The sequence below is a fragment of the Vipera ursinii genome, assembly GCF_947247035.1.
Source record: "Vipera ursinii genome assembly, chromosome: 3".
Lineage (NCBI taxonomy): Eukaryota > Metazoa > Chordata > Lepidosauria > Squamata > Viperidae > Vipera > Vipera ursinii.
The window spans coordinates 179,785,991-179,810,151 of NC_139516.1; the positions used below are offsets into that span (position 1 = coordinate 179,785,991).

At 35.3% G+C, this 24,161-nt stretch overlaps 1 protein-coding gene across 1 annotated transcript in view; it reads left to right on the forward strand.

Moving 5' to 3' along the window:
* Positions 1-828: 828 nt before the first annotated feature.
* Positions 829-24,161, forward strand: part of KCNB2 (potassium voltage-gated channel subfamily B member 2) — a gene marked incomplete at both ends in the record, with an annotated part of 162,845 nt that continues 139,512 nt past the window's right edge. Inside the window, one exon of the mRNA XM_083360785.1 lies at positions 829-1,404. Coding sequence (XP_083216911.1) covers positions 829-1,404 — 576 coding nt within the window. The remainder of the gene's footprint in view (positions 1,405-24,161) is intronic.

A 24,161-nucleotide genomic window follows, 5' to 3' on the forward strand; every position in this document is an offset into this window, starting at 1 on the left:
GTTTTCTTATACTCATCATTGATTGATAGAGGTCAATCTTTACTAATTCCTAGAGGAATGGAAATGATTTCTTCTCATAGTATCAAAAAAAAACCTTTTCATGGTAAATAAAGTTGAGGAGAGGAGAGGAGAGGAAAGGAGAGAATAAGCATGCTGTTCATTTCTTTGTTTGTTTATGAGAATTATAGGTTGCCCCAATTCTGATCAACTTACAAAATACAATAAGAAAAACACAGTAGGAACACAGACTATATCATCAAAAAAGAAAGCCTAAGGGAAAAAAATCATAATCACACATCCAGACCAGAACTTCACATTAGGGTTCCATCATCCATTCTGACCCAGGGTCTAGGGATAGCCAAGTGGTAAGGCCTTGTTTAAATAAGGACAATTTTGTTTAATATAGATGAAAAATGATATGTTTTTCTCCTAAACCTCCTTCAGCAAATTGTTGTTAGGGGTGCAGTGTGCTTGCATTTCTATCTAATCATTCTTCCATAATAACATTCCACTGTTTTGAGGAACTGATTTTTCAAATTATTTTTCAGCATTGCAAAAGTTGCTTTCTCTTTTTCTTAAAAACGCATGTAGTCAATATAATATTACACGATCCTGTAAAAGTTTTATCAGAAATGAATGCTCCTTGTTAAAAAAAATTTATTTATTATTGCATCGAAAATTGCTATTTTCCTGTACTAAAATGTGCCTCCCCTACCCCTTTTCAGTTTCAGAGATGGAAGAACCTACCTAAGAAGGGCCTAACTTACGATAGCAGTCAACTTTAAACTCTCTTTAGGACTCTGGCTTTGCTGCTACTTCCTTATCAGGATGGCTGAAAAGGCTCCAGGTATGAACAAAAAGTCATCCGTGTCTACACAGTCTCTTCCACCAGAACCAGTGGACATAATCAGAAGCAAAGCATGTTCTAGGAGAGTGAAAATCAATGTAGGTGGACTTAATCATGAAGTTTTATGGAGGACTTTAGATAGACTTCCACGGACACGTTTAGGAAAGCTCAGAGACTGCAATACCAATGACTCTTTACTAGAAGTATGTGATGACTATAATCTTAATGAGAATGAATATTTCTTTGATAGACACCCAGGTGCTTTCACCTCTATCCTGAATTTCTACAGGACAGGAAAGTTACATATGATGGAGGAAATGTGTGCCCTCTCTTTTGGCCAAGAATTAGATTATTGGGGGATTGATGAAATATATTTGGAGTCCTGTTGCCAAGCAAGGTATCATCAGAAGAAAGAGCAAATGAATGAAGAATTAAGGAGAGAGGCAGAGACAATGAGAGAAAGAGAAGGTGAAGAATTTGATAATGCTTGCTGTCCAGAGAAAAGGAAAAAACTCTGGGACTTGTTGGAAAAACCCAATTCATCAGTGGCTGCAAAGGTAGGAAGAGATACTTGAGAATTTGTTTGTGTTGCATATTTATATCAATTACAAGCCATCAGTTTCATCTACTGAATATATTATAATAAGGATTACATAGAATATATTTATATCCCCCAAATAGGTGTTTGTTAATTTGGGGTGGGGAAAAAATATTTTATTTCAAGATATTATGTGGGGAGTCTGTGCTGTCAGTCAGGCTTTTGAAATTTGTCACAACAGATATTTTTTATATAGTTTTCATATATTTTTTTTTGGTATATATGAGACAGTTTAGAATTTCTGGGATGTTTCCTTCAGTATAGTAGGAGCAATTATGATCAGCAATGTAATAAGTCAGAATGTTCATGACATCAAAGGGGTCTTGATGCATTATTAAGTCAGAAATATTTACTTTTCTAATGTACAATTTTATTATTAAGTATATTCTTTTTGAATACAACAAAACTTTCAAGATAATTTGGTTAGCATTTGGTTTTCATGAATCCTTGTACAATAAAAGTATTGAATAACTGCTTAGTATCATGATAATCCAGAATTGCTAAGCATCCCACTTATTGCTAGTATTGAGGACTAATATTACTAAAAGTTGTCAGATTGCTCTTATTTGATAGAACAATTAAATTCACCAGAAAATGGAAATGAAAACAATAGCTTCCTATTGAATCAAAATATTAACCCTGGAGACTGATTTCCCTGTAAACCAAGGAACTGGAAATTAATTTCACCATTCCAGTACAGAGTCTGGTTTGCTTGGGAAAGGACTATCAGGATTCCAGTTTGGAATATTATGGAAAGCTTTTGCTTTCTCATTGGTTTCTGCTTAGTTTTAGTCTTTCCATGAGTGGGTAGAGTTAAGGTTGATAGGGTTTTTTATACAAATTTGTCCTCATCGGTGATGGGCAACATTTTTAGCATTCTGGATTATTATTACTTCAAATATTATTAAATATTACATATATAACATTATATTTCATTGTATCTTATTACTGGTAATACAAAATGCCTCCCCACTTAGATCAATTGTTCATGATACACTGGCTATATTTGTTATAGCTTTGTGACTTTGATTAATACAGTATTTATTTTGATTGAACTCTATAGAGGTGGAATTGGTAAGGATAGGCTGTTGAATCTGAGAAACCTTTTTATAATACATATGCATTCTGCACATTTTTTTACACCTTTTTCTACCACATGCTTAGGCTGATGTTAAAGGATCTGTTCCCAAACTGACAAACTAGTAGATCCTTTGCATTTATTTAGTCTGTGGGAAAGACATACATACATGTTGTTGTTTTCTGTGAAAATGAATAGTGTTGAAATCTTTTTTAAACAGGGAAGTTTTGGACATTTTATCCTGTCTGAAATACAACAAAATGTGCTCTTTTTTGTAAATAGAAATGTATGTCCATTATAGTTGTAAGCATTTCAGATAAAGGGTAATGTCATAGGTTGTCATGAGAAAATATAAAGCAGTCTTCTTTAGTTGCTAAACAAAGAGAAAGGAACTAAACTACAGCATCCAATCCTCTGGATAGCAGGATTCTTTTTGTGTCTTTTAATTGTATTGTACCCACCCATCCACACACAAATGTAAGTATACTGGCTTAATTTACAATGGGGATTTTTGTAAAAGCCATTTATAAAACTTTCATTTTGATCTGAGGGCTCTGACAAGCACGTAGGAGTTTACCAGTGGATGGAGAATCAAGAAATTTCAGGGGTATCTGCAAGATGTGGTTAAAAAAAGTCAAAATGGTGGCTACAGTTGTAGGATTGAAGCGCTATCTGTTTCTTATGTGTGATGCATGTACAACACACACACAAACATGCCACATTTCTATCACACTATTGTAGCCACTGTCTTGAATATTTTGACACAACCTTCAGTAATGACAAATGTAATCCTCTTCTAGGTCAAAGGATACACTGTTAATAGAATGGTATATCTTTAGTCATTCATAGATTAAAAATTGATTAGCTGAAATTTTATTGTGAGGAAAATTTGGAGATGTACAGCTAGCCTAGCAGGCTACCCTAGATTCTTAGGCCCACTCAGAACTAGATTACCATCCTAAAGAGAATAACAAAGGTAGTATATGTCTGTCTGTACATACGTACATATGTACGTATATAGAGCACCAAGGTAGAAACCAGGAGACCTGGTTGGGTAATATTGGGCCAGTTACTCTCTCTCAGCCCTATGAGGGAAGCAATGGCAAACCATTTCTGAACATCATATCAATAAAACCTCAGGGACTTGTCCAGGTGGTCACCAGGAGTCAAAAATTGGCTTGAAGGTGACTGGTTCTTCTGCCACTTAAGATCAATTCAACTTGCTGTGATTTTTTTTTCTTTAAGTGCACTTTAAATAGTTCACATGTGTGTTTGGGATGCATCTCATAGGTTTGGCAGTGAATGGAGGTTACATGTGTATTGAGGGGTACCTTTTTGCACCACAGAGGTAAGGTATTTATGTCTGTGAGGTCAAAGCTGAGTGACTTGTCTTTATGGTACAGTAATCCAGTTTATGGTCTGAAAGCAACAGGTGCCAGCTTTTATCTTTGTTGTATATGATTCTACCGACATTGGTTCTGACTGTTCAAACAGAACTGGAAGTGCTGCCACTTCTTAATAGAATCCCTCTATAATTTGTTATTAATTAGCTATGCACTCAAGGTCCCAGAGACTAGTCTGTGGGAGATGGGCCATGTCATTGAGCTGATGCATGAAATCTCTACAGAACAAGGCAAGATCAAAATTCTCTGCCACACGGGTAGCTCAGTGATCCAAAATCCATTGATGTCAGGTTTGCAACATACTGCTGGTTTGCTTTTATTGCATAAGGAAAGGAAGGGCTTTTGCATGACAACAGCCTTGCCTGGGAAATGAAGTGGCATTATTTTTACATCATCTAATACTACTATTCTTACTCTAGTTGGAAAAATGCAAGGGCTTTGTCACTTAGGGGGTACTGTATATCCACATTTCAAGCCTGTGTCAATTTTATTGGTTTTGGCTTCTTTTAAAAAAATCCTTGGAAATATACTACACACAGGGTGTTGAGAGAAATACTGCTTCTTCAGAGAGCCGTCATTTCCAGGGTTTCCTATGTAAAAGGAATGATTAAGGTACCAATTTAATGTTTCAGTTTGAACAAATGGTTTGAAAGAAGTAGCAAGATGCTGACTAATAGATACAATTATAAAGCATCAGAAACCTTAATGCGTATTAGCCAATCTGTAGCTAAAGTGAAAAACACAGTGCAGTCCTTAAGACCTGGCATGAATATATTCATCTGCATTTCAGAGTAAGCAGGAAAGTGATTTCTTATTGATTTATTATTCTATAGCTGTGATTAATGATTTATTATTTTAGACCTGTGAGTTCGTTGTTCTAATATGTCCCCAGTTTAACAAATAAAAAGACACAGAACTGTATGTAGTTGGTGATTTTAAATTTTACAGTCACAGCAATGACCCTGGCTTTCGATTTCTAAAATACAAAACAAACTCCCCAATCAAATAATTTTCCAACCTTTGCCCTCTTGTGTTGCATAACATTTAATGAAATATTCAGAAATTGTTTGGAAACTTCTTCCCCTTCAAAGTGCTATTGGATCATTCATGCTTCTGAAGCATACAGCATATATTTAGAAGTAATTATTATAATTCTGAATATAAGTATGAACTGTGGTATTCCACGATGATTTGTACTATATCTCTGAATTGTGACCATGTTTGGAAAGAATTATAAAATATTCCAGATTATAACACTGCCTTAGTATTTTCATTGTATTTATTACTAGATTTGTCTCCTGGCTTTATTTTGTACAACTCAAGGGAAGCGCACTGAGCAAGATAGACTGACCAAAGTCACCCAGCCAGTTTTCATGCCTAAAGCAGGACTACAATTACAATCTCCTAGATTCTAATCCAGTGCCATAACCACTACACCAAACTGATTCTTGGTTGTAGCTTGCATGGGCTAATAAGCTATAGGTGAAGTTATAAAGATTTAGTTTGCTTTCAACATGATGAAATCTAATGCTGAGGTTTAAGCTTTTAGTGATGGCATTGCCATCCTAATATGATATTCAATGAAGGAAATTGATGTATGCTAGGACTTGATGACATATAATCAATACATCAAAAGGACTTGTAAAACCTAATGCTAGATGATAATTCCCAGCATGTCTCACCATTGGCCATGTGCTGCTACGAGATCAGGTCATCTGGAAGGCCACCACTTCATCATTTCCATATGATCAAATGGTCCTAAAATGGTACAGTGAAACCTCATTTTATCAGACCTTGATACAAAAACCTCACAGGTACTGTCCAAATGTTCACTGTGATTTATGTTATTTGTATTTTCATTTCTCAAATGAAGCAAATTTTTATTTGTATCATTTTTCATTATTTGTAAATGGGATGCCCTATTCTCCAATTTAACTGCTTCCTTAATAAGAGGCACACTCTGCTTCCCAATGAATACATGAAAAACAGAATTTACTATATATTAACATTGCACACATCTCACATATTTTTGAATTGTTTGCTATTGACAAAATTAGTTTTAACATTTAAATTCATATTGTAAAGAAATTACCACTGTTGAAGCAAGTGGTGAGCGTACACACTTACTTACATTATCTGTTTTTTCAATAGGGGATGGATAAACCATGCATTCCTAGATGAACTTTCTTCTTTATTGTGACTTCTAAATATAAATTCTAGCTTAATCCAAGATCAAGTAAAGCCTTGCTAATGGATTTGTCAAGTATCCAGGTGATCCCTGCTAAGACAAAGTGTAGAACAAAAATGTAAGGATGATGCATATGGAAATGAATAGTAGAACTGCCTGGTAGCAATCAGATCCTTAAATATATACTGATTTTTTTCTTTTGGGTCTGCGTATGCATATTTGTATTTCCCTCCCAAATGCTTTCATACAGAAAGTATTTGGAAATAGGGAAAGTTTATTATCGGTATAGTAGAGAACAGAAAATGTGGGAAAGATGAAAGAGACATCCTGAAGTATCTTTTCTTTTGGCCTTTTTTTCTTGAGAGTAACACCTTCATTGGATTCCTGATAAAAACATTCACAAGCTTATGGTCTATCAAGCTGTAAACCTCAGCTCTCTAGACATTTTACATGGTCAGGATTAGCTTACCTAGCAGAAGGCTCTGAGATTTGATCCAGCTCAATTAAATCCTTTATTGCAGATTAAGCCACATACTCACCTAGGATTTGTCTACACATACACAAAAATCAAACTCCTTGTATGGGTTTATTTCCTAGAATTTAACTTCTGCCTTTTTCCTCTTGCCTTTCCAAATCAACAAATGTGTGCTTTATGGCCTTGAAAGATACTAATCCATCTCTAGCTTCTGAAGTCTTGGAACCACTGCTTCATGCCTTTCCAATTGCATTCCTTACATCCTAATATGTATATTGTAGTACTCTAGTCATTGAATGTCCCCACAATGAAAATCATCTCTATCTTACCTTCTGTAGAGAAACATCTATTCCCTCAATTATTACATTTATTCTTAATAATTAAAGTGCAATAATAAATGTATTCCTCAATATTGGAAATTACACATAAGTTTCACGTGAAGTCTACAGATTATATAGTAAGAATGCAACAGAATGCCAGTTGATAATTGATTTTGTTTTAAAAGCTGTTGTAACTATGGTCTGGTAAGTCAATTATTAAAATATTATTTACCATCCATGGTTTCTAAGCGAAGTATTGTATAACTAATGATTCAGTATTATTTTTAGCTGGCACAATTATGAAAAAATAAAACCAGTATCTGAGCTATCTTATCTTAGCAATGTTTTAATGCCTTGGTGAATTATGTATAAGGATTCTTTTTAATTCATAGCTGGGATTATTTGCTAATATAATAAGGCATTAGTACTGTTTTGCTGCATATTCTGGGGTGGAGGGAGACAAGTAATTGCTAAAAGTAGCTTTAAGTGTAGACAGTTCTTCATAACTCAGTTACTGTAATACCTAGGACTCTGAGCTATAACAATCTATTTTTGACCTCCAACAACCAAAGCAATGACTATGCTGTTCATCAGATTTGCCAGAAGAAAATGATATTTTCTGCCATAAGCTAGGATTAAAAGGCTGCATTGGTTTTGCAGCTTTGGATAATGTCTTATGTTTTAAATTGTGTGGTACATTTCATTACCTAGATTTTCCAAGCCTAATATCCAGGATATTTGTTTTATATCATGAGCTGAATATTAACATAAGTTTCTCACTGAAAACTGAAAGATCTAACGGCTCCACCACAAAACTTTCTAAATTGTATTTATTACTTTTTGCTGCTTTAATGAATGACCCTAAAACCAAGATGTGTCAAGTAGCTTGGCATATTATAAATGGTTCTTTAAGTCATGTGACATTTACAGCAAATAGACAAGCATATTTGATGCTGCCTTTCACAGAATGGCATTCTTATCTTACACATTAATTCAAGTAATTAGCTACTCATTGTTTGGAACAGTGAGGTAAGGTTACAATGCAGTTAATGGAGTTTTTAAAAATAATGTTCTAGGAACTCCCTAAGACCTAAGAACATAGCAAATTCACAAGATGTTCCTGGGTGCTGTCTTTTGCATGGTGATTGCTGACTTGTCTGCATGATGTAATATATTAGCACACTTAGGCAGACAAATCCCCAAAGACAAGATGGTTGAAGAAGTTTGCATGTGTGTGTTGTTTACACCAGCAAATGCATGCATTGTGAAAACTGCCTCCTATTCCACAGGAATATCTTGACATGGGGTGGAAACCTTACAATTCTGCAAGCCTTACTGCTATAATATATTAAAGTCTGACTACATCAGAATGTCACAGCTGTGGAGAAAAAAAAGAGGGTACCTTATCAGAAATGTCTCATCCAATTCTTAAATAGAGAGTATCTCTTTCATAAACTCAGCTGGATTGAATGGAAATCATAGAGGGTAATGCTGTTGTTAACTGAATCCATTGAATTAATAACACCAAATGATACATTCAGCTATGCCTCCAAACATAAATTGCTGGATTTGTGAGTACATTGTATTCCCTATAAGATTGAATATCCTACATATATCAATTTTGCCTGGTTATAATAGGAAACGTTTGATGACATAATATTTGTTTTAAGGACTGACTTTCAAAATATAGAATGATAAATTTGGATAAAACCCTTATGGGGAACAAAGTACCTTTAAAAGGTGATTTGATTAGTTTCTTTAGTGTGGGAACTGTTATTTCCAAGTGAAAAATGGCAAGATAGAATGTACCTTTCTTAGTTTGCTTGTTTATTCCTACAACTCATGTGCTGCTTTTAGCAACTTACACTATTAATATAAGAAAATTAGAAATAAAAAATGATTAGAGAGGGGGAAATCTTCTCTGAAAAGCTGTAGAGTTGTTGAAGATGGAATTCCCTCATTTATGAAGTGCTTTCTCCCCATATCGGACAGACAGACTTTATTCAGACAGGGTGAATGAATATTCAGTTCTTGAGCAAGGTGATGTTTTGATGGTGACAACCAATGCCTTGAAATCTACCTGGAAGCTAACTGTCAGCTGATATCACACCTGTAGTAGTGATGTTATGTAGCAAACCTCAATGCATCTATAAATATCCAGCCCATTGTATGTTGCGTCAGCAGAAGCTTCCTGGTGGTTTTCAAAGGCAATCCCATCTACAGCACCTTGCAGTAATCCAGCTGGAAAATGATGAGGCCTCCTGATCCCAGGCTGCAATTGATCCATATATTGATCCGTACAAACCTTCCTGGCCATAGCCTCTACTTTATGTATTTTATTTTCACCAGTATCACTCCTTAAAGTTGTATGAATGTAGAACTCAGAGTAATACTTTCTTTCCCTAGATGGGGTGATTACTGGTTCCAAAGAAGTCTCCATCTCTAAATAAATGCTTACATATATGGTGATGACTGCTCATTTCCAGAGATTGTTGCAATCAAAGAGCAGAAGACAAGATGATGAACCTTTTGTCTGGTATTTGCTATTTAACCTTTTGTTTCTAAACAGCAAGCAATGGGAAACTAAATTGTAAGACATAAGATTGATCTGCTTAAGATCAAAAATCACATAACTCACAGGAAATATGTTTCTATTTTCTACCTGTTTATTGAAAGCTGGCCAACTTTATTTGCCATAAAATGGCGATGCTAAGCAGAGTATGATAGATGTTATAATCAGGGAAATTATATTTATTCAGTAGCATTTGTCAAAAATAGCATTTCACTAAACAAGTGTACCCTTCTCTGAAAAACTCAGTGGGTGACTCTGGGCCAGGCACTCTCTGTCAACCAAACCTGATTCACATGGTGATTGTTGTGGAGAAAGAAAGAGCAGTAATGCCTCCTTGAGAGGGAGGGAAGGAGGAAGTCATCTTTTGGCTTCACTTGCACTAGGTTGGATTATTCAAATGTTTATGTTCTTCCCTGTGTGATGAAAACCAACTACTGCAATAGCCTAACAACAGCAAAAACCTTTCCCACTTCCAGAAGTGACTGTGTCCCCCAGATTTCAGGTTTCACTTAGCTTACATTGAATGCCAATTGACGTAACCACAAAGGTTTGGTTGTGCTTAAAATAGCAGGGGGTAGGACATGCTAGATTTATCCCAAGGACAGCCAAGTCACAATAATACAGTTCCGGATGTCAGCCGTCAAATCTAGGATGCACTTTTGGAAAAGAGCTGGCATTCTTTGCATTGCCCTGCTCGTTTTAATTTATCTTTGGCTGGTGTAAAACTATGCAAGCCAGAATTTTCCATGGTGTGACATATAGGAAAATCAAGGTCTGAAAAAAATATTCATATTGCAAGAAGTTTTTTAAAAGTTTACATTTCTTTTTCTTTTCTTTTCTTTTTTTTCTTTTTAAAAGTACATTCAAGTCTTGTTCCTTCCAGTCTCCTTTTTCCTGCTGGGAATGGTTTCAGATTTCAGGTTGTTCTATCATGGAAGAACCTGGTCTATGTTTTTCTTGATAGTTTTGTTCCAGAGTATTATAATCGTATTGTTAAGCTTGCTGATGAATCAGTTTTAGTGGAATGTAAGTTCTGAAGAAAATTATTGCAATTTATTGAATGTGATGGCTTAGGGTTAAAATGAAGAAAGTAAACTGCAAATGATTTCTCAATTAAGTTAGTTCCAATTGATCCTTTCTTAGTGGGATTCTCTCCCATACTGTATGTTAAATTTAGGGGAGTTGAACTTTTTCCCATTTGGAAAGCTCTTATTCCAAAGTATTGAAACACAGAAAAACTTACTTAAATACATTGATTCATCTTATTTTTTGGAAGGGTTGCATAGCTATTGATGCTTTAGACAAATCTGCCCTTCCGGTCCTAGTCTTAGTCTTGCCAAAAGCTGTACAGCATAAAAATGGTTCTTTAAATGATCATCGACTATGTTATTTTACTGGTCTCAGTTTTTGTGTTTTGAGTTCCACCTCCCCATTCATATCTGCATATATGCCTTAAGTGGTTAATATAAATCAGTTGAACAATCATTTGTGTCCCATTACATTTATTGGAATAACATTGGGCTGACAAGTTATCCTAACCATGTAGTTCTCTTTGGCAAAGGCATTTGTCTAGACCAGGGGTAGGCAACCTCGGCTCTTTTATGACTCATGGACTTCAACTCCCAGAATTCCTGAGCCAGCTGGCTTGGCTGGCTCAGGAATTCTGGGACTTGAAGTCCATGAGTCATAAAAGAGCCGAGGTTGCCTACACTTGGCCTAGACAAAGAGCCCTTGACTTGGGATATTTGCATTCTTGCTGTTCTGTACCAGCCTGCTACCGGCCCTGCAGAAAAGGCAGGGACAACCCCTTTACAAACGGCAAGAGGCTGGAATTAAGCCTGCCAAATTTATTAACATAAAACAGAGCAAACAAGACACCAACCATGAAACAGGAGCTATGAAACAGGAACTAATCAAGCGGTTGCCTTCAGCAAACCAGCCCTCCCACGCATTCCCCTTTTATACAGTTCAGGGCGTGGCTTCTCTCTGCCTCCTTCCGAGGTGCCCCATTGCCTTCCTCTGTTTACTCCTGATTGACTGCCTCCTGCGTCGGGCGTCCTTGAACAGGGCCAGCTGTGGGTCATCTTCATCCACGCTGTAAGGCTCACACAGCTGGGTCTCCGTCGTGACCAGGTGGGAGGGGCCTGGCTGAGGGCTCTCATCAGCAAGATCTTCAACCCCCTCAGCAAGCTCTTCAACAACCCCCTCCTCCTCTGAGTCGTCCGACCCAACTGCCGAACCCACAGGCTGACCCTGAATCACAACACTTGCTATGAAAACTGAGAGATTGTGGAAGCTGAATGGAAACCAAAGTTTAACATTTATGGAAGGCATTGCTTGCATATAAAGGGCTTAGCCCAAGGTTCAGTGATAATTCCTGGACATATTCCATTATGTCCAATCAGTTACTCATTTATTTTGTTCTTTAACCAACAGTAAAAAAAACATAAAACAACAAAATTAGTCATAAGATTTACAACTATAACTTCTGAATGGCCAATACCTGCAAGATAAATATAGAATTATAAAGTACAAATATGAAGTACATAACTGTAAAATTACTGCTAAATCCAAAACCTGTAAAAATCTAAATGCTGCAATACAACTTAGAAAAAAATCTGTAACATTACAAAAATCTAGCACTCAAAAACTAAAAATTGGGAAGAACAAAATACAGGATATGACCATTCTGATGACCGGTCCCTCTTTTTCAGTCAAATCCTGCCAAATGTTGTATGCTGCTAGATAGAGCATTAAAAGTTATGAAGAGTCTTTATCAGAAAGGAATGAGTACAGAACAAAGAATGTAGTGGGAAAATAAGAGTAGTCTGAATATAACTGTAACACAGGCAGTAACGAAGGATGTGTTCAATAATTTAAATCTGTCTACCGTCACAAAGACATTGGCATTTTTCTTGTACTTTTTATCTAGTAGGGATGAAGAAAGAACATTTCAGAAAATTTCAGGAAATTTCATGGTAAATGTCTTTCTATGATTAGAGACTTCTAGTTGTATAAGATGTGCTGTGGATAAACTACTAAGTACCTTTCACTTTCATTAAAGGTTTGGTATTCTGCCTAGGTCAGATTTATGCTCCTTGTTCCTTATATGTCTTTTAAAAAGAGTTCGTATTTCTTCCAACTTAGAGAAAGATAGTGGAGTAGAACATTATAAAGTTAATGTGTTAGATCTAATTTTCTTGCAAGTGGTTTGATATATATACACCAGCATTAAGGGGCTAAAGCTGTTATAAATAGCAATAGTCTTTGTCAAAAATTGTATATAGTAGCTATATTCTAGCCTACACAGTGTCTGCTTCCATCCATAAACCAGAGTTGACACACACTGCAACATCTGAAAAACTACTTAAAAAAATTAGATTGTTCCAACAGGGCAAAAATTGAACAAGAGGACCAACTTGGCTCCACAGGGAAGTTGTGCCACTGATTTAATTTCAAAGAGTTTTCCTTTTGTTCAGGACATGACAACAATAATCCTTTCAGTGCTTTGAGTTTTAAACAAGGTAATTTCTACTGGCCTTCCTATAATGGCATTTGGGCTAGAATCAAATACATAATGCTACGTATTTTAGAAGATATAAAGAAATATAAAACTGCTTTCTTCTGTCTTCATTAGTGTGTGTATGAATAAAATGCATACTATCATATATTTTTGTTAAAGTATATTATAATGTCAAAGCTTTAATGTAAAAATAGAAATGTCAATGAAAGCCATAAAACAAGAGAGCTATTTAATTCAGTAATATTTAATTAATTACATATTAATGAATTAAAAAATTCCTATTCTAATAATTGTTGCTGATGTTATTGGCAATTTTAGAAAATGTAACCTTCCTTCCTAAGGGATGCCATGGCTTAGTGGGTTAGGACGCTGAGCTTGTTGATCAGAAGATTGGCAGTTTGGCGGGTTGAATCCCGAGTGCCGTGTAGCAGAGTGAGCGCCTGTTACTCGTCCCAGCTTCTGCCAACCTAGCAGTTCGAAAGCACGTAAAAATGCAAGTAGAAAAATAGGGACCACTCCGGTGGGAAGGTAAAAGCATTCCGTGCGCCTTTGGCGTCTAGTCATGTTGGTCACATGACCACGGAGACGTCCTCGGACAAGTGCTGTCTCTTTGGCTTTGAAACGGAGATGAGCACCGGCCCCTAGAGTCGGAAACGACTAGCATGCATGTGCGGGGGAACCTTTACCTTTACCTAACCTTCCTTAAATATCCTTTTCCATTTTCTGCCAAAATATACAACCTGATCTCTTGGGTAGGAGGTGAGAAAAGGAGGAGGAAAAAAGAGAACCCTGCTTAGATGAATCAACATTTCTTTCTTAAGGCTTTTGTTTGTATTTCAATGTGAACATTTATTTGCTTGATGGGGTATGAAATTGAAAACAGTAAACTGTTAAATTGGTCTTGTAAAGATGCCATTGGTAGGATTTATTTCTGATTCTGTATAAGATTTGTCTTCCAGCAGTATTAAGCTACAGACAGGATGGTCCTAAACATTACTTAATTGTAATCCAGGCATCACAGGTATTTTACTTCCTTTGCATCAACCTTACCAAGTCATTAGAAGACTGAAAAATATAGTTGTATTGAGCATTTGATAGGAAAATATTTTTTTCTGCATGTCCCCACGCCTTTTCTTTTTTCTCCAAGGAAAGAATTCTGCCAGGAAAAACCGACCATCCAAAAGGTCTGTGATAGGATAGCTAAGAAAAATATCGCCTTTGCTACGATTTCCAGCAAACTAGACAAGAATCATAAATTACTCTTCAAAAGGATAACATCATGATATAGTATCAGATGCGCCTTGAACTGGTAATAAATTGATGCAAAAAATGATGTGGAAATAGCTTTTGAATGTGTTTCTGTTTCTGACTACAGCAGATTCTACTGCCCATAAGAAATTTATGAACTTCTCCCTATCTCCAAGTCTGAAAAACTATTTTTCCAGTTATATACATTAACTGTGAGATAAGAAGTTTATGGATAGTTTCAGAACAGTATTTAATTGTAAAAACACTGAGATCAGTAATGAATTGCCTTTCAGAATTACATCACCCATTAAATTGTATTTGTTATTTGTTTTCCTTCCTTCCTTCCTTCCTTCCTTCCTTCCTTCCTTCCTTCCTTCCTTCCTTCCTTCATCCCTTCCTTCCTTCCTTCCTTCTTTCTTTCCATCTATCCATCCTCCTTCACTCCTTCTTCCTTCCTGCCTGCCTGCCTGCCTGCATTTATAAAGTAAGCAGGCACTGAAATTTTCAAAATTAAATCAAACTAAAGGGGAAAATACATCTAGATAAATTCTACTGAAAAGTACATATTCACTTTTAAAATGTCAGTTACCATTAAAGTCCATACTTTTTTTCCAAAATAAGTTTGTGTTATAAAAGCCAACCAGACAGACATGCGGTTGGATGGATGGATGGATGGATGGATGGATGGATGGATGGATGGATAGATAGATAGATAGATAGATAGATAGATAGATAGATAGATAGATAGATAGAGGGCTTTTTTTCTCATAGAACGCTCAGAACAGCGTTCCGGCACCTTTTTTTGAAAAAAAAAAGCTTTTGCACAAGCTGTGCTGCTATTGGCTTAAGCCTATTGCAGGCTTTGCTCTTTTATGACTCATGGACTTCAACTCCCAGAATTCCTGAGTCAGCTATGCTGTTGGCTTTTGGAAGCCAATAGGAATTGCTGCTGAGCTTGCCAAAAGACTCAGCAGGCAAATGTTGCAGAGACAAGTTGCAGCGAAGGCAGCCCTCCTCACTGCTTCCCAACTACACCATCTCAACTACGTAAGTAAGATATTATTTGCAAATAGGATATCCAAGTATGACTCAAGGAAATTTTCCCTGCATGGAGGGAGTATTAGTTTGTTTCACTTTGTTTCACTTTTCAAATTGCTGTAGAGAAGAAATGATGATTAGAAAAAGCAGGAAGTTATTTAGTACCACCAGCACAGAACATTTGCTTTTCTGAAACTTCATTCAACTTCAATTCCTGATAGGGGCATTTGAAAAAAAGATGTTATTTATTAAATTTATATGCTGATTATCTCACCAGGATGACTCTGAAGTCAAGGAGAGGGCTTGCAACTTCTGTTTGTAGTTATCCACGTTTCTGCACACTGAGATAATCGGCCATTGTACAATCATGTTTTTATATTTATATGGAACAGATACATTACCTGAAATTTTTGGAATGTGTAAAAAATTTGAACCAGCCCAGAAACTCATTTCCCATTGTTTGTGTATATGGAAAGTAAACCCTAAAATAGATCTGGAAAGAGCAAGGACTTTGATTAAATGGAAATGTTGCTAAGCATAGAACTGTTGAGTTAATTTGCAGCTGTTTCTTCTGTTTTCTTTTTATGTGCTTATGATTTTACATCACATTTTAAAATCAGCCAAATTGAATAGGAATAAGATTGTGACTGAAAGAATACTAATTCTGAAATATAGTAAATATCTTTAACAAGTAACATTAAATTTAGCTTTAGTGTAATTTGCTTGTTTACTGTAGCTAAAACTGGAAATTATATTTCTAAAGCATTAGTTTGGATCATTGGAAAGAAAAAAGATTTAATATTTATGATTCAAAAATATAAATATGTGAGAAACATGTTTTAAAGACTTTTGCAGCTTGTTCTCATATATATCCTGCCACAAAGGAATAACTAAAATTATGAAATTTAGAATCTACCAAGCTTCCCTCCCATGGATAGAAGACCATCCATGGGAAATGTGAATCCATAATCCATAGCTATAGCAGCAATAATAAATCTAATTATGCTATGCATATTTAAGTTAGCCAAACCCTGGAGCAGTGGTAGCAATCTTCTATCACAATGGCAAGCCCTTTAAGATTATATATTGTTAATCATATACTGTAAGTGAAGAAATGAGGAAAACTGTGGTTAAAGAAATTGTTTGATCCAATAATAAAATTTCATTGATAATTGATGAATCAACCACAATAAGCAAAAAAACTACCCTCATAGTATTTGTTCGATGCTGTATCGAAGGTATGGGAATGAATTCACCAGTAAATTTGTTTTTGGACTTGGTAGAAACTGAAAAAGTAACAGCAGAAGGAATATTTGATTCCTTACTCCAATGTCTTTACTCTTATGGGATGACAGAAGATTATTTGAAAAAATATTTCTCTGGTATGCGATGGTGCCGCTGTGATGATGGGATATAAAAGTGGAGTGAAAAAATTGCTGTCAGAACATTCTCCTTCTATTATAGTTTGGCATTGTGCTAATCACAGACTAGAATTATCAGTAGGTGATGCTGCCAAGGAAACTTCAGGGATAAATAGATTCCAATCATTTATTGATAAACTGTATGTTATATACCATGCTTCACCAAAGAATAGCAAAGAGTTGCATTCATGTGCAGAATTACTGGGGACTGAGCAGCTGAAAATTGGAAGAATTTTAAGTACCTGATGGGTGTCATCTAGTTTGCATACAGTTTTGGCTGTATGGCATAATTTTGAATCTCTTGTGTATCATTTTGAACAAGCAATGCATGATCCTACAAGAGATAAAAATGATAAATGCACTTATGATGGCTTGAAAAGAAAAATAACATCTGCAGAATTTTTATTGAACCTAGGATTGATGTGTGACGCTTTCCAAGAATTGTCAAATTTAAGTCTGGATCTACAGGACCGCAACATCGACTTGTATAAGGCAAATAAGAAAATAAAAATACTGGTACAAGTTTTTGAAAAAAGAAGACAGAACTTTGGGCCCTATTATAAATGTGCTGTTGCTGCTGTAAGTGATATTCGCTTTCGTGGAGTTTTACTTCACAAAAGAGATACAAAAAAGGATCCTCCCATTGACCCAAGTATATTTTATACAAAATTGAAAGAGTCAATTGAAAAAAGATTACTTGATAGCAAAGACTATGAGTTGGCGTATTGGTCTCGTGTACTTGATCAAAAACATTGGCCTGAAGATGTTAATACTCAACTGACATTTGGAGAAGTGGAAATTAGAAACTTATCAATCAGACTGCAACTAAATGAAAGAGAAATGATTCGTGGATTCCGTGAATACATTCTCAAAAAGACATATCCAGAAAAACTGTTGCATTTGATACGGACTCTGAATACCACTCCTATTTCTTCAAGTAAATGTGAACATGGGTTTTCACAGATGAATCTAATTTCCACCCCAACAAGAGCTTTGTTAAAGACTAAGACAATTTCAGCACTTTTGTTCATCAAACTTGTCGGACCACCTCTGAGACTTTTCAATCATTCAAAGTACATTGATCTGTGGTTACTCAGAGGACGACGTTCGGCCATAGATACTAAGAGCAAGGAAAGGAGTCAAGAAGATTTGCCAGACGAGAATTGGACAAAAGTTTGGAATTTTCTATGAACATTTGCCTTAAATACAATAAATTAAATGTATGTTAAGAATTGAATATATAATTGTTTAATTATATAAATAAATTTATAAATAAAATTATATAAATAAAAGATTAACAAGATGAGAGTTCCGTCACCTTTTTTTTATAGAAAAAAAGCCTTGGATAGATAGATAGATAGATAGATAGATAGATAGATAGATAGATAGATAGATAGATAGATAGATAGATAGATGATAGATAGATAGATAGATAGATAGATAGATAGATAGATAGATAGATCCTTTCAGTTTAAATGGTGTTATCCAGCAGATCTAGGAGTGCCTTCAGTGACAGGATTTTGCTGTTTAACAGAAACATCAGTGTTCCTATACTGTGTAAAATACTTTTTTGGAATCCCTGCACCAATCTGTCTGAATGCACTAATTTGCATAGTAATACTTTCTTACTCAGAGGTACTTGGTGATTACAGAAGAAAAGAAAGGATTAGAAGAGAGGGTGTGTTTTCTATTGAAATGCAAATAATATACACAACTTACCCGCAAAGAACTTGATGACTTGACTATATTGGGAAAGTACAATTATAGGGATTTCCTTTCATTGTATAGTCTCTAGCTCTCCTGTGCCTGCTACAATTTCCTCTGCTTTACATTGTGGGTTATCTAGTGAAAAAAATAACAGAGAGAAACTGCTCTAGGGATTTCAGCTTGTGTGTATTCAAGAAGAGGAGGAGATTTGAAAAGTACCCTAGCACAAAACTCACATCAGTCGTGGCTTTGCATGCTGCTATAAGTATAGCATACTAGGGTTTTGTTCTCCTTTGCTAAAGTGGCCAAGAAAAGGAAAGTATTTACATTTTTAACTACATATAAAAAGGCACTCTGTCAAAGGGAGGATATACAGGCTTGCAGAAGATTTTATTCAGAAATTTAAAAAAGGCAAAAGCAAAGAAGAGACTAAAATCCATATTTTGTTTAGTTTGAAATGAATCACTGGTAGAGGATGGAAAGATCCAGGGCTTTCAGGATTCAGGATGAAAATATTCAGTAATTTACTAATGGTTTAGTCTTTGATGGGAGTAAAGTAGGTAATGGTTATTCATAATTAATTTATCTCTTTTCCTGCTGTCATTATTTTTCAGGAAAAGCGACCGATTAATCACTTCCATTCTTTGAAACTTCCAGCTAAATGATGCTTTCGTAATGCGTTGATCCCCAGTTTCAATAAAGATGTAACCTCTGCTGAAATTATAATCCAGATTTATCTTTCTTAAAAGTACATTTTTTCATGGAGGAGTTAGATCTGTCACATATCTTGAAGCCAAGAAATAAACATGTCTTTAAAACATTAATTTTATTTATTTGTCAAATTTATATGCTGTTTGTCTTGAGGTGCAAGGTGACACTGAACAGCTTACAGCATAATAAAACATATAGAAATAAAAACAATTATAAAATATAAAAACAGATTTAAAATGATGACGATGATAATGATTAAAATTACAGGAGATTAAAACAAACTAAAACCCCTTGGATTTAGAGCAGAGAAGTAGCGGTAGCTTCTTTGTTTACTACACTAGTCATCTCCAGCCGAAGCTTCTCCTTCAGGGCCCCATGCCAAATGGCATAGCCAAGTTTTAAGAGATTTCCTGGGGGGCCAGAAGGGTGGGGGCAGACCTCGCCTCCTGTGGCAAGCTGTTCCAAATTTAAAGTGACCATTCTGCAATGAATAACATCTGTTAACTTACATGGTCTAACTGGAAGAAAATGCCATGGATGTGCACCTTAGAGACAATGACTGCTTAAGACCTGGAAGTGGTTCCCTTAAATAGCTTGCCCCTGGATGGTAAGTTATCTCCCACTTTTGGTTTTTAAGAAGTTGGATAAAGCACTCCTTTTCTCAGAGGGCATTTAGTGAGGAAGAAATTAGCTTCAGACAGAAGAGGTGCAGTTTTAATGTGATCAAGAGTGTATAGATGCTTTAGTTTTGTGCAACCTAAGTTGCCTAGAATTGCTTGGGTAGGCAGAATATAAATACAGCTGAAAAAAGAATAGAAAGAAATTTGGATTTGTGATAACCTAAGTGATTCCCCCACACATTGTTCTCAGAAGATTTCTGATTAGCTTCTTTAATCAGTTGTTTTCTTTTTTAAAAAAAAGTTTAGAGACTGTGAAATTTTAAACAGGAAGAAAATTGACACGCTATACCTATGATGTCCTTTTTTCAAAAAATGGCAAGCTCTAAAAAGTATTTTAAAAATATTTAAGATATTCGTTCCCAAAGCTATCCCATTCCAGATTAAATCCATATATGTCTTGGTTATTCCTGAATTTGTTAATTTTGCTAGATTTTTTTTTTTTTTTTAAAAAGGGGGGGAAGCTGTATGGTTTCTGATGAAACTTTTTGGATTAAGAAAGAAATATTTTTACATTGCTAATAGGTTTTGCTCAAAAAAGCTGAATGATTCAAGTGCTTTTAATGCAGTTTTTTATTCGTTATGACTAGTTAGATATTGTATGATTTGTAAAGGAAAAGTAACTCCAAAAATACTTTATTTGAAATTGTTAGGGTATATTCATTATTGTTATTTTATTTTACCCCTTTATTATTTTTATAAATAAATCAAAGCAGTTAACTTCCTTCCTCCCTTCCTTCTGCTATTTTCCCATAACAGCATGTGAAGTTAGATGGGTTGGGTGACTGGTCAAAAGACACTGGCTTGTATGCAACCAGTACTGTACAACCATCTTAATATATTGCTTTTAAAATTTTGATTAGTAAAACATTTCTAATTGATACATTTAAATCTTATGAAACAGGCCATCATTGTACAGGTCTACTTTTTTACAACTTTCTATGTAATACTTCTAAATGCTTCTATTTTTACAATTATTATGAATTTTCCTTCTAGCTAGTTTATGATTTTTAATACCTTGTCCAATTACAATATTAATGATTGTATGTAATTGATTAGGAAATAAGATAGATTATTGTAAATGATCAAGAGACTAGGGATTTATATTTTCTAGTCACTGCCCATCTACTTGATTACAGAAAAAAGCATAAGAGGAAATGTGATCATTTTTTTACAAGAAACTTAGGGTCGTTCTAGTCAGTTTGTATTTGCCAGAAAACTCATTTGCAATAGACCTGCTGTTTTTCTGAATTCTCTATTAGCATTGATAAAACATTCATATAAATATCTGGCTGAAACTCAAAAGCAATCAGTTGCAGAGCTAGGAAATTTTAGACTGGATTTAAATATTTGAATAAATAAGTGTGCCTTCTGCTGATCCTCCAAATGTAGGCTTTAGTGATTATGGTCCCAAAATTCTTTCCTTCAGAAGAACAGTAATAGCAAAAGTGATTTAAAATATGAATACATATTTCATTTATACCACCTCTTTTTTCAACACATCCTGACTGTGTTTTCTGTCCTAAATATCAGGCCTTTGTGATCAGTGTCTAATTATCATTTACAGTTTTGTAAATGAAACGTAGAGTATGAAAAGGACTCACACATCTCTAAACATTTGAGGTCATTATGGAGGAATCAGTGATTGGGCAAATCAAACAAACAAAAGCCTACTGATATATTTAGAGAAAAAGGGACGCGGTGGCTCAGTGGGTTAGGATGCTGAGCTTGTCGATCAGAAGATCGGCAGTTTGGTGGGTCAAATCCCGAGTGCCGCGTAGCAGAGTGAGCACCTGTTACTCGTCCCAGCTTCTGCCCACCTAGCAGCTCGAAAGCACGTAAAAATGCAAGTAGAAAAATAGGGACCACTACGGTGGGAAGGTAACAGCATTCTGTGCACCTTTGGCATCTAGTCATGCCGGCCACATGACCACGGAGATGTCCTCGGACAAACTCTGGCTCTTTGGCTTGAAACGGAGATGAGCACCGGCCCCTAGAGTCAGAAACGACTAGCACGCATGTGCGGGGGAACCTTTACCTTTACCTTATATTTAGAGATGTGCCTCTGCTGTTTACATTTTGCATGTTTATTGAGAAAAATATTGATATATGGTCCTACATAACTGATAAAGTATATCACATAATGGGCATGTAAAGAATGGAAAGAAACTGAAGGAAACCTTCTGACCTAACTTCTGCTATTCATTACTTCCTTAAACTATATTCATTATAGGAGAAATTCTCCATAAGTTAAATTGTGAACAGTACATGGATTTCTTTCCAAAGCAATACAGATCCTATTCAAAATGTATTGGGGGCTATTTGCAGCTTTTTACAGTACAAGCTTTTGATGTAGTTAAAGCTATATATCATGGACATGTCCAGTCACTTTGGGTTGAAGCGTGTAAGAAAAGGGTTGTTTGTCTGCCTATTATTTTCAGCAACTGAAATATATTAGGGACTGCTTTCCTTATCAGTATGGTTGTTTTTGGAATTTGGACAACAATTTGTTTCTCTCATGATGAATTTGGGAAACAAAAAAAATGTCAAATTAACAATATTTCTTGACTTAATTGCTGACAGGAAAAACATATGTAATAATAATAATAATAATAATAATAATAATAATAATAATAATAAGAAGAAGAAGAAGAAGAAGAAGAAGAAGAAGAAGAAGAAGAAGAAGAAGAAGAAGAAGAAGAAGAAGAAGAAGAAAAAGAAGAAGAAGAAGAAGAAGTTGGAAGGGACCTTGGAGGTCATCTAGTCCAACCCCCTGCTAAGGCAGGAAACCCTATACCATTTCAGACAAATGGCTGTCCAGTCTCTTCTTAAAAACTATGTTTTCCATTGTTTCTTCAGTTGTGATGCCTGCATTATTATATGCTTCTGATCTCTAGCCAGCGATATTCCAGAATTGAATTTCACTGCATTTCATTCAGAATCCTGTAGGTTTCCACATGCATCCATTTCTTAAGCCAAAGATTCCAAGTATGTGTCCAAAGGTCTTACATTTCTGAAATATTGAACTAAGTCTATCTGTAACACTTATCTTACAACTAAAGTCTTCATCACTTTGATTGATTTCATCTAGATTCCAGAGACTTTAGTATTATCATTTATTTACTTACTTAAGTATATTGGCTAACCAATTCTGGTGACGCTATATCATAAATATTTTAAATTCTTATTGGATTTATGTTGAAGAGATCTTCTCAGTAGATATGAAATGCCAATAGAAGAAAGACCAAATTATGAAATGTCTTTAGGAAATTAGTATAAATTGTCTAGTTGGTTACAGGTTACACCTAATGAGGGGATAATAAAACAAGGGGATTTGCATTATACATGTGGGCAGTGCCCAAATTTTACTTTTTACTTTAAAAAAATAATATAAAACTTATTACTAGGGATTGCTCTTCATTTTTCATGTGTTTCCTATTTAAAATTGAGAGATGCTTACGGTAGGTATAAAATGAGGATTTGGGGAAATGAGAGGTAAGTGCTCTTGGGCCTCAGAACGCCCATGCTTTCTGTAAGGGGCCAAGCTAGATTTTATTACAGCATCGTAGTAAACCCAACATTCAGATTCTTGTAATTGTAGGTACTCAAACATTTAATTCTTATATTCCCTGACATAACATGCTCAGGTGAATATTACTAATCAAAGGTGCATTTCAAAAATAAGAGCACAGATACAAACCATGCATAATTTATTCCCACAGATTTTCCTCTAATCCTGCAAGTTGTTTGACTACCTCAGGTAATGCATTAGACACAGTTAAACATGTTCTCATGAAATTATTCTCTTGAAGTCTAAATGCATATTGGCAATAGCTATGCTATCAATGCAGCTGGTGCTTTTGAGGGAAACGGAAAAGCTTGTTTTAATCTGGAACAAATGACTCAGACGAGAGCTCTTAAAATACAATCAGATTGTCTTCTACTAAATCATGATCACTTGCAAAAAGATTTGGGTACAAGCAATGTAACAAAATTAAAAACAAACTAAAAATATGACAGCTGGCTAGGGCCTGTTGTGATAATAAGTGTCTCATATGCCAACATTTTAATTTGTATCCAATGGTTGCAACACCATAATCACGCCTTTAAAATGCTGGTAAGAAATTTCTCATCCAAATTCTGCTTGTGAATGAGAACACTCTTCCTGTGAGATATGAGTATGCTGGCATTGAATCTTTTTGCCAAAAAGATTCCCTTTTAAAAAACTTTTTGCTTGCTCCTCCTTCCTGTATTCTTTTAACCCATGTTCAAAGTTCAGAATTGTCAGGACATGCACTTAAAGAAAAGGCCCATACTTCTAGTCCTCATTTTTCATCATTTTACAGCTGTGTAAA